General features: G+C 46.4%; 1 protein-coding gene across 4 annotated transcripts in view; it reads left to right on the forward strand.

Annotated features, from left to right (window-relative positions):
* Nucleotides 1–12,317, forward strand: part of LOC105902250 (SLX4 interacting protein) — a 38,863-nt gene that overhangs the window by 14,902 nt on the left and 11,644 nt on the right. For all 4 annotated transcript variants that reach the window (XM_012829799.2, XM_031578606.1, XM_031578607.1 and 1 more), the window contains 2 exons: nucleotides 10,430–10,507; nucleotides 11,694–11,788. In XM_012829799.2, coding sequence (XP_012685253.2) covers nucleotides 10,430–10,507; nucleotides 11,694–11,788 — 173 coding nt within the window. The remainder of the gene's footprint in view (nucleotides 1–10,429; nucleotides 10,508–11,693; nucleotides 11,789–12,317) is intronic.

Consider the following 12,317-nt stretch of genomic DNA (forward strand, 5'->3'; position numbering starts at 1 on the left):
GAGATGTTTAAAAAGTTGTAAAGGGCTCAGCTTGCCTCTTGGAAACCCTGTCCACTGTCAGTCCTTCTACCCCATCAACACAGCAAACCCCTGCGTTGATTAGTGGGAAACCCTGTGGTAGAAAATTCATGACCCCCATGTCCCGTGCACACTGTACACACATTGTCAAATGCCCTTCACTTTGGTTTTCGATTTTTTTCAGTGGTGAAAAATGAATTAGCAGAAAACCCTGATTAGTCACACAGGCCTATTGTCCAGTTATGAAGACTTCAAACAGGCGGCTTCTACAGATGTTCCACTTCCTCCTTTGAAAAAAATAAACCAACCTTTTTTTTTTTTCATTTCACCATTGTCTTTACTGCCTTGATTTCCAGGAACAGTGACTGTAATCACCTGGGCCTGGACTTATCATTTCTTTCTAACGCAGTTCTCTCCGCTTCATGATTTATGACTTTAACTGGCAGGACAAGTTAAGGTGGTGTGTGTGGGTGTGTGGTGGGGTGGTGGGGCATCCTGGTGGCGGAGCCGGCACAGGTGACAGGGGTAACAGTCGTGGTGGTGGTGGTGGTGGTGGTGGTGGTGGTGTGTGTGTGTGTGTGTGTGGAGTGGTGATGGGGTTTGGTTGGTTGAGGGGGTGGGGGGCACACCTGGCAGGACGTTGGCTGTGCCCCTGTAGGGCTGTGCAGGCATTTTCCCAGGCTCCCAGATGAATGGTCACTAATAGCCGTGGGAGAGGGCTTTGCGAGCACTGCACAGTGTAGCACTGACTTCTCTTGGCAGCCCTCAGAAGAGAGGGCTTAAGGCAGCGCTGGCTGTGACCGCCACTGCGCGAAAAACACACACATGCACGCACACACATGGACATGCAGACACAGACACTAACATACACACACTGCCAGTGACGCACACATAAACATTCATACTCTCACATACACTCACACACACAGTAACTAACACACACACACACACACACACACTCATACATTCACACCCCCCACACACAGACACTCACACACACACACACACGTACACACACTGAGAGCAAGTGTTGCTGGATAGCTTTACGCCCTGGAGAATGTGTTTACGAACCATACGAGCTCTCCCATCAAAGCGGGGCGAGCCAGCCAGAGCCTGGCGGCAGGGGCGAGGGGAACGCGAGAGGACGGCTGCTCGACGGGAACCAGGCTGCCAGCCGGCGGGGCGTTCTGGCCCTCCGAGATCTGACACCTTAGCACCTCTTCTTGTTTGATTTCCTCTTTCATATATGCTCTATATTTATTTGGTTTGAGCCTGCCGGGGGTTCTGGAGCTCATTTTGAAGTGGCGTGGTATTAGGGTTTGTAGACAGCATATTTTGCAAGAACAAGGCAATGCTTTTGTGTCCTACAAGCATTTTTATGCTCTCTGCTTTTTCTTTCTTGAGAATGCAGCAACTTGTCTTCATTGACCTTTTTCCCTTTTATTGTTATTTCAGAGAGTGTGTGTGTGTGTGTGTGCGTGTGTGCGTGCGTGCGTGCGTGCGTGCGTGCGTGCGTGCGTGCGTGCGTGCGTGCGTGCGTGCGTGCGTGCGTGCGCGTGTGTATGAGAGACAGTGGCTGTACATGCATATGTGTGCGTGTGCGTGCGCGTGTGTATGAGAGACAGTGGCTGTACATGCATATGTGTGCGTGTGCGTGTGCGTGCGTGTGTGTATGAGAGACGGTGGCTGTACATGCATGTGTATGTATGTGTGCATCGCGTGTCTTTGCACTTTGAGGCCAGGGAACTCTTTCCCTGTTGCTACAGCTCTGAGTTTATAAACAGCCATCTTCAAAGGCGGCCCTCGTTCTCTCTCCCTCTGTTTCTCTCTCTACCTTGCTCCACCCCCCCTCCCACTGTTGTTATTTGTGGGCTAGCGCTATGTGTCTCTGCCCTCCCCGTCTGTATATGTGAAGCATGTGGTAGCGTCACCCTCCGGTACCTGCCCCATGCCCTGGTAGCCCCGAGGAGGGGGTAGGTGCCACGGGTGTGGGTGGCTGGGTGGGGGATTGAATTAGGGTTGGCTGGACGTAATGGAGACCTGCAGCGGCAGGACTGCGGGGATTCCAGAGGCCAGTCTGGAAAAGGACCCCTCCTCCTCTACACCTCCCTCCCCTCGCCAGCAGCCTCCCAGCCCCCCAGCCCCGACTGCTGCTGGAGTTCCCCGTGTCTGCGACCCTGTGCTGAGGCAGCGATGGTGAGCCCCTGGTGCCACTGCTATCGTGTAAATCCTGCCACTAAGCCCTGCAACACACTGTCCCAACGCACCATTGGCAGACATTGGCTGACAGTCATAGATACACACACAGCCACACACAAACACACACACACACACACACACACACACACACACACACGCACACACACATATGCATGTACACACAAGCACAAACACACACACACTGTAACATGCTTTCACTATAATTTGGACATTCTTCGGGCACAAAGTAGGCCGTGACGCAGCGCAGATGTATCGGTTTTGGCGGTTGTCTCCTCCGTCTTCCCGCATTATTTCTGCTATATCGCCATTTTCTTCCACAAGGATTGTTTCCAGAAAGAAATCTATCTATCATTCATGTAAACACCAAATGATACACTCTGAGCAGAGCTGCTATTGAAATGAATGGGAACGGATAGACATATACCAGGCACTGACAAAATTAGCATGCATTAGCACTGTTGACAAGACCTATTTGGTGCATGATGATTTAGTTCAGCTGTCTTCACTGCCAAGCAGTGCTGAGCTGTCTAGCTACTGAATATGGATGGCTGTGTGTGGTGGACTGGTGTTGAAAACAGAAGTGCCCTAGTTGCGAGGGCCAGTTTGTCAGTGTGAACCTTTAATCCAGTTCATAACAGTACACACACACACACACACACACACACACACACAACCTCAACCTCTTTGGTCAGCAGCTGAGATCTGTGGAGTGGAACTACAAGCCTCACCACTGCTGTCACCCCAGACTCTTTTCTGTGTAATTACTGCTGAGGATTGGGAGCCTGAGCACGGTATGGGATTCATGTGACCATGTCCCCTCAAACTATGAGCGCGCACACACACACACACACACACACACACACACACACACACACTAACACACACACTCCATGAACTCAGGCTAACTATGTCTTCTGACCAGAACACTGGCTTTAGGAATTAGCGGTTCTCAGTCAGAGGATGACTGTTTTTCTTTCCACATATGATTGTGTTTTCTTTTTCTCTTTTTTTTGTGGACATCAAAGGCTTCCCACTCATTTCCTCTCTGTTGCCTCTTTTCAGAATAACAGGTGTCCCCCCACCTCTGTCTGCCAAATTGAGGCATGGTGATTCAGGAATATCAACACTTTGCAATGTCATATTGCCAAGCCTTGATTAAAAAGAAATAAAAAAACGCTATTTGAATGCTATTTAGTCTCAGGCTCGGGCCAAGCACATGTTTCTCGGCTGTCGGCTTCGGCATGAGTTCATTGTCTTGAGCTGCTGCCCAGATGCCGCTAGGTTCTCCAGGTGTGCTGGTGGGTGCCCGGTTTCCTCCGTTACACAAGTGAGTAGATGAATGGGCAGTGTTGGAACAGGAAGAGGCCTGGATTCAATGAAAAGCTGGAGTTCAAACTCAAAGCAGCGGTGCAGTGGAGAGGAGGCACAGCAGCACATAAGTGAGGCACAGCCATGGGCTGGAGCTCCTCACATCATTAATCTACAGGAACCCATTGGGGGCAACTAACCTTTGGAGGAGCTCAGAGTTTTTTTTTTTTTTTTGTGTGCAAGTCATTCCAGATTTGTAGGGTAGCTATGTCAGTTATCGGACAGTGTCAAACATCGGCCATTCTGATAAACAATCAAAATGCTAAGTTTAATAATGGATCAACAATCGATATGCTCAGTTTAATAATGGGTTAACATGACAACGCGAACGTTTGCCGATAACACACGCCGTCCGATAATTAACACCATTATCATACTGTACAGATCTAGAGTTTACTTTATCTGGCATTTATAATGGTTACTTGTATTCTATTACTTAATAATCAAGTGGATCCTTTAGTTCGCAACATTCTGATCGCATATTTGTCATCATTCTCCTGAAAGGTCTAAGCAGCTCCTCCCTGTTGGTCCCTCTTCCCACTCAACGCAGTCACCACAGAGCTTCCCCCGCATGTCTGTCAGTGGACGGGAATGTACACTTTTCAAAGCTTCTGGTGGTCTGGAACAGTATGTACGTCGTGCAGGTGTCTAGTTTTGCTTGAGTGGGTTGACTGGTTGTCATGTGGAAAGAGAGATTGCTGGGAAATAATAATAGTAAAAAATAAAATGACCTTTTTCTGAGACTGCAGTCAGTCTTTGTTTGTGTGGAGGGAGTGTGGGAACTGTTGGTTTTAAGAGGGAAAACAGTCTTGCTTCCTTCTGTTTCATGGCCCAATGATCTCATGCTGTCCTAAGCCACAGGTTTTATGTTGGAGAAGTGTAGGTGGTTAATTGTTGAGTTTGGACATTTTAATAAAGAGGGATTTTCCTCAATGAAACTGTGGGTTTGTCAGACAGTGTATGACGAATATTTTTTTTTCCCCCATCAAATGTTCTTTTCAAGCCAGGACCTCACCAGCAAGCAGGAGGGGGGGAGAAAATTGGGAGGAGGACACGATGTGGAAGTCTCACTGATGTGTTTACATTTTGCTTGAACTGAAATGATTGCTTCTCAAAACAAAGATTTCCCACTGCCTGAGAACGGTGAGGCAATGCCAGCATATCAAGGCGTGAACAGATTTTGGTTGCAGTTAAGACAACACTGTTCATGCTCCACCCCAACATTATTGTGATTGCTGCCGCTTCTCCAAAATAAGATAAACAGACGTACACATAGGTACCATAACACGTCCGTCGGGATTGTTCAAACTTGTCCCTCTGGTGTCTCCCGGGCTTAACTGTCAGCGCGCCCTCTTTCTCTCTCTCTTCGACTGCTGCTACTGAATATTGTTGGTCAGATTGTGTTGAGGGTTCGGAGGGTTATTGAAAGAGGTTTGGTCAGTTGACTTATTTTCTTTGTCATTCTGTGGTCCTATGTCCAGTCTGCTGATTGGCCTGCGCCATCACGCTGGCGTCTTTCGTAACCATGGCTGAGGGGTCACCCAAATGTTAAATTGAACACTCATGTGCAAATATTGTTTCAGGTGGACGTTGTACAGAACGATAAGGCGCACTGGCTGAAGAGCTGAGGCTATGGTTACGCAGCGAGAGTGATGTTCTTCCAGGAAATCCCCGTTCCGTTCTTACATGTGGTGTGTGTGTGTGTCTGTGTGTGTCCCCAACTCCCCAACAACCCACCCGCCCCCTCCTTCCTCTCTCCCCAGTCTGCCCTAGTTACAGGAGAGTGCACAAAGAGATGTGAGCAGAGCCCATCCCACCTGTACATCACTCTATCCTGTAAAAGTTCATCAGAAATGTATAAAAGGAGGTATTTTTGGTTCAGTTTCAGTCATTAATATGTTATTATCGACTTTCTGTTGGCATTTTCCTGTGTTTTTTGCTCAACCAGTGATTGACATCCTCCAGCTAGCTAGTTTGAGGGGTGGGGGTTTTCCTGTCCACTCTGCATCGAGTCACAAAGTGAGGCTGCCTCTGTTTCGTGGGGGAGATCACCCAGTCCTATAGTCCATTTAAGTGCACATTCTTTTGGCATTCTTTTGGTTTGTTGACTTTTCTTCCCCCTCATTGTTTTACCAGGAAGTGGTGAAAGCTTAGGGGGGGGAGGGGAGTGTGTGTGTTTTGGGGTACACACACAGACACACACACACAGCCTGTCATACACATACTGTATAAATTTCATCTCTGTGGAGTCTGTGGGCAGACATGTTGTGTTGTTGTCTTGTTGTGGTAGATTATGACAGGGAGCTGGCAAGGCCCAGTGCTAAGAACTGCTTTTCAAAGCTGACAGAAAATGCTTCTCTCCAGAACCATCTCCAGGACAGGCATGCATCTCCAGTGTCAATGTGTACTGCATGATCCGAATCATTATATACACATTACACTGTTTCGCCATTCATTTCTGGTGGCCCTTTGCCACATGCTAATCGGCAATGCCGAGCTTGTCTTCACTGAGGCTAGGGTATGTCACAACATTGGCTTGCTACACATGCACAGCTCAAACAGCAATATTGAGGCAACCTGTCCTATCCTGTCAGATCAACCTCATAAATGCAGGTAGTCAGTCTTTCAAAAAGGCAAATCAAAACACCGTCATGTGAGCAACTCGGGAGTCTCAAGGGAGTTTACCATTTTCTCCCTTGCAGCGGTTCTCGCTAACTCGCTCAGAGCACGGAGAGGAGAACGCAGCAGTCACTTAGCGCAAGGACCCTGGGACCGGTGCCAAGAGCAACTCCGCTCGGCGTAGGGAGCTTCAAGAGTCAGAGCAACAGCTGATGTCTCAAGTCATGCCTCTCGGTGGTTCCCAACTCTGGATCCAGACATTCTAGTCTGCCTTGTCCTGGGAATTGGCAGCCTCAAATCACCAGGGAAGAGAGAGAGAGAGAGAGAGAACACAAATACCTTCCAACTTTATTGAAGGAGCAGGAGGGCGGTTGGAATGGAGGGGAAGGGGTAAAGGGTGTTATCCATCCAGTTTTAATGGACAAAATTGAAGCTCCCAAAACACAGTCTGATGAGCTGTGAGAGCCGATCATTCCTCTGCTCTCCCTCCCACTCCAGAAATGGGAAGAACAAACTTGAGTGATACCCATCTGCATACTTTTCAGAGAAGGCATCCAGTGTTGTGTATTTAAAGCGCAAGAAGGGGGGAAAACACTTCCCTGGGGTCTGGCTGGGTTATGAACAAGACTAATGTCATGACGGAGAAGCTTGATTTTCCCATTACTCTCTCATGCTCTCGGGGAAGCCAGAGAAGATTGTCAGAAGGTGGCGCTAACGGGTACTGGGTTGCTGTGGAGACCATCAAACTGGATTGGTGCAGAACAACCATCTGAAAACAAATCATCAGGTTACTGTCAGAAGATGACTTATCTGACTGATACTTGGCAGCATTTGATTGATTAGTCAGATATTAAATTCTTTGATTTTCCTTGGCCTGCCACTCACAGTGTTCATTACACAATAAAACCCCTCAGGTTTTAAAGCTGAATCCTCTCAGGTAATGGGCACATACAAATGCAGTTTGAGCTGCTCTGGCAGCTTTTGTTTCCCCATGGCAAGTTGTCCGCTCTCATGAAGCTGGTGGCGACCATGATGGCACTGTTTAGCATGGGAACAGTGTTGTGAATCTTTCTGCAGCAGCCTGCTTGGCAGGTCTATCAGGCTTCACTCTCTTTTCCATTAAGAGCTGCAAAATGTGCTAACGTGATGACTTAGAATCGTGGCTACTGTGAGATTTCCTTGAATATTTTGCAAACACCGAATTGGGGGGGGGGGGACTCTTTATTTATCATTCTTTATGGAAAAGATCATTGGAGTGTGGCGAAAGACTGCCGTTAAAGCATTAAGTGGGTGGGGGGTGGAGTGGAGGTGGACCCATCAATCATTCGCCCTCGCCTGAAGTTCCTCCGACAGGTTTGTGGCTTGCAGACACTGTAATTGCATATCATTACCTGGGGGGTCACAATAGGCTGTCTTTTGAAGTGTCATGCGGCTGTTATTGAAGGAAACAAAGTGTCATCAGTCGTGGAGAGATGAAGTGTGCTCTTATTGGCCCAGTCTGGTCTCCTTGTCGACAGATGGTTGTCTGAAGCCAAACCTATGGATTTCTGTCGGTGCAGCCAGTTAAGTATATATAGGCCAACATAGTTTGTTAATGGTCATGTTAAATGAACAGTGGGAAAAGCTTGAGGCAGGGAAAAAAATACCCAGAAATTCTTATGTGTGTGGTGTTTTGATGGATGTGTGCTGTTTGTGGAACTGAGGGGGTGGTAGTGGTGGCAGTATTTTTTTGGTACCCCTTCAAGCCTGAGGCAAGCTACTTCAGACAGACAGTCTGCATCTATATCTTGGCCACAGAGAGGGCTGTCATGGCTTCCCATGCCTGTTGTCTTGTTTACAAAGCACAACTGGATTGCTAGCGTGTACGCCAGACACTGCCCCCTCCTCTCTGACAAATTCCTCCCAGATTAGGCAACAGTGCTCCGTCTTTGCAGACTGGGTCTTGCATTCCTTCAACAATGACAAACAGTGTCGGGTCAGTAGATTCTTTTACTTGTATATGCACTGGTTAAAATAAAAAGAGAATGAACGGATGCATGCTTTTCTACCACCAGCTTTACATTTTCATGGCTTTGATCAACTGCTGTCATGCAGACTACAATGAAAGGCCATTAACTTACTGTACAATGCAAAGTCCACATATAATAATGGGGTTTGAATAAAGATTAGATTAGCATTGATTTGTTGCCAAGCTGGAGATAGACGGAGATGGACCATTTCCTGATGATGAGCACTGATGACGATACTTTGCGTCAAACTGGCAACAGAACAGATCATATCATATCTGAATAGGTGTGCTGGGCTCTGCATGTAGTCTGACTCTTTGGCCAGTGAGTCACTGTTTGGTCTTACTTCTCTTCCATGTGTACAGCCACTTGTTAGGTCTTATTATGGAGTACATCAAAGGGCCAGCAGCCCCTGGCATCATGAAGCAGCCATGCCAGAGCTGTCGACAAGGTAGTTTTAATTTGTACAAGGCTCACTGGTCTGGACTTAGCATTAAAGGTTCAGGCCTTGATTAATCTAGTACACTTTTTTGTCAAACTCAGCAAACTTCTCACGGTCTTTTAACAGACCGTTCAGTATGTGCGCTCAAAACACTCTTGTGTTCATACTCTGTCCTGGCACTGTAGAAGGGAAACAAACAGAGTGGCTCGGACCAATACACTATTACAGCCAATCAAAACTTTGCCTCAGGAGCACTGAAGGGAGGGGTGTATTGATAGTTTATAGTTTAAAGCAACATTATTTAACAATGTTACCTTAAAATAACAGCTTCAAAATCATTCTGGTGGTACACATACTTACGGAGAGTACGGAGATGTAGCTTTGGTGGACAGGGCGTGAAACCAATGAAGACGTTATTGGAGGAAGCAAGGAAGAGAAAAAGAGAGAGAGACCAAACAAGAGTCAGTCTCGGACTGGCATTTATTCGTTGGCGAGAGCTAAAAGAGACAGAATGATGCAAGTCAGATGCCAAGCTGGCCTTCTTTCTGTTGGACTAGTCAGTAATAACTTATTAGCTGTCTTGCTGCCTTGTGCTGTGCTTGCTTGATGTTTGGCTGTGTTTGGAAAGTTGTCGACTCGCTAGTTTTTCATTGTAAACATCCCTGCCAATGTTATTTATGAAAGAATGGGACGTAGGCTGTTACCTTATTGGTGTCATCCCTGTCTCACAGAGATTTGTAGTTCTTCCAGATACCCAGAGTCATTGGCCTCAGTCCCGTCTCAGGCAAGCATCCAAATAAATTAATCTCATGTCAAAAGGTTTGATCAGTCTTCGTCAATCTTACGCCAAATAAGCCTGGGAATTTGCAACCTTGAAAACCTACAATTTTATTAGAATACACATACTCTGCATTCAGACGCTTAGAAAACCATGTATATAGGCTGAAAATGTGAGCAGTATTTCAGCAAAACTAAAATCTGTCTTTACATTTTCGTTATGTTAGCGTTCATCAAGTCACAATAAATCAAACTATTCAGAGTGATGTTTGTGTAAAATCTTGTAATATTACTCTACCTTGTCAGTCGACATACTTCTGTGGCTTCTGGCGTTGTCTTTGCTGGTTCCATAGTCTCAAAGCGCGATTTGTATTTACGACAGTGGTGCTAAAAGTGAACTACACTGTGCAACTTTAGGGGGAGCTCAGTATCAAGAAATACCAATTCTTGCATAATGGGGCTTTACAGGTAAGTATTCAGCAGACTGTTTTTGAATTTTGATTGGCTGTTGAGTACGAATATTAGCACCTTCCACCACGATCGACGACTTTACCCTCAACATGACCTCTGAGTGTTCCGCTTACCCCAATCTCCTCTTCTTCAGAGTGGTTGTGGTGGTGATAAGATCTATCCCCTTATCCACATTGAAGTGTAATTGAAGCTTTCGAACTCTTTTGCATTTGGAAGTTATTTGCCTTTTGCAGGTTCTGACTCACTCACTCACTAACTTTATTTCTTTCTCTCTTTCTCACCCCCTCCCTTTTGCACATATCAGCATTAATTTGAATACCACAGGCTCCCGACTAGAGCGACCCAAATGATTATAGGGTAGCTATAATGAAAATTATGAAAATGTTCGGTGTTCCTGTTCCTATACAAGCTGGCACAGTGTTCATCATGATGACTCCAAGCTCTTTTCCATACCGCTGGCCTGGCCACCTTGCCGCCGAGTTCACTCTATGTTTGTTATCTTTGGTAGGGCCTGCCTTTCGCCTGGCGGCGTACTTCATGAAGAGGCATGTCAACCTTAGGTGCATCTCCAAGCAGCACTACAGAGGTAAGCCATCCGTTGCCCACCACTTCTAGAGATGAAGAGTACCTATTAGAGGGCTGCTGTAGAAGAGCTTGTTCACACTCCGCTTACACAGCCACTGCGGGTTAATTAGACATCAAGGTGCCGAAAGTCCTTTTAAGGCAAGGCTAGACATTTTTTAAAGTGTAGACTACTAGGATCATTTATTTTCGGTATATGTTAGGGCTTGTCCCGTGCAGCACATAATAGGTTGTGGGTGAGGTGGTAGGAGGCTCAAAATGACAGATCTCAAAAGAAATCTTTCTCAACCTGCTTAAATCCTGTGACCTATGAGTAGCTTATTGGTGTCCTTCTCCCTTTGGTCTTGAGGGCCTGAAAATAACCAGTGAATAATGGTTAGGCTCAGGCTAGAGATTGCTGAGTTCCATTTTTTTCCCCCCCAGATTGAAAACAGTCCCAGTAGTGGTGGATTGCCACTGTCTTTGGCAGCCTGTAATTGTTTGCCTATTTTTTGTACATTCCAGTAAAAGTCAGTTGATGCGACTTGAGCTATATTTGTCTTCCAAGGCCAATTGGGAACTCTAAAAAGTATCGTATTTAGTCCTCGTGAGAGGATTGCAAAAATGAGCCACGACAATGCCAAAAGAAAAGACAAGAAGAGGCGTTAAAGGATGTAAATATGTTTTTAATTTTGTGAATGGAAGAAAAGTGAGACTGCTTTGAGTTCACGTTGTCTGGTATGCCTTTAAGAGTTGGAGTGTGCTACAAATATGTGGTTTGTTTTGTCAGTATTGGATATCGTAGTCAGACTTGTATTGATCGAGCAGTGAGGCATTGAAGTTATTCTTCATGTTCCACATTAACACAATACCTCTCCGATCTCTCTTAAAAAGAACAAGGTTCTCAAAGTGAAAACAGCTATTTCTCATGAAGAGGGTCAGTCAGATAATCCTGGGCTGTCAACTTTTCCCTGAGAAGTGGTTTGTTTGAGAAACCCAAAAATCACCTCTAAAAGACACTGTCTGTTTTTGCCTGCTGTGAGAGAAGAAGCAGAAGGATTATTAAGCTCTCCCGGTAGCCACTGAACCCTCAGCTCAGTTCACTTCTAACTCCAAGTGAACCTTGGCAGTTCTGTGTCTGAATTTCCACCGTCCTAGTTTGCTTGTTTTGTTGTTATTGTTATTTTTCCCCACTTTTGCTTCCTTCACAGAGTTACGGGTCTTTCCAGAGCGATTTGTCGTGTGCGTGAGTCGTCCGGAGCACGCAGCAGCGGCAACCCTCAGTGGAAATGTGACCCGATCTATGGTGAGGGCTGTTTATGTTCCGGTATTTCCTCCATTTTTCAGGCGCTTTGGCCGAAAGTGCCTGGCTCTGCCGACCGGGGCTTCTCCCGCACGCGGCGTAGGCAGTGCCGTGTTTACATGAGCTGGTCCTCTGGAACCGAGGTCGCCATTTCCGGAAGCAATCTGGTTCTCAGGGATGTGGTTGTGCTGAGCTCCGTAACTGCCTGTTGAGGCATGTTCTCACTTCTCTCTTCATCTCTGTGGCTCGCTCTCTCCATCTCTCTCTTTTTCCCCTTTCTCTTTCTTCTGTTGGTTTCATCCTTGTTCTTTCTGACATCTCTGTCCCTTTTCTTGCTATCCCATGTAGGTGGGCCCCTACGCATAGTGGTGGTCTTGTGTGAACTCTTTATGGTCAAACCATGCATGCTAATTATTTATTTTCAGGACCACCAGAAGAAGCGGCAAAACCACAAAATTGTATACATTTATGTTGTGTTTTGGGTAAATGCATGACAGCTGTTTCCTATTTACCCAGGACATGCATAAATACA

Source organism: Clupea harengus, chromosome 13 (assembly GCF_900700415.2).
Source record: "Clupea harengus chromosome 13, Ch_v2.0.2, whole genome shotgun sequence".
In the NCBI taxonomy this organism is placed as follows: Eukaryota; Metazoa; Chordata; class Actinopteri; order Clupeiformes; family Clupeidae; genus Clupea; species Clupea harengus.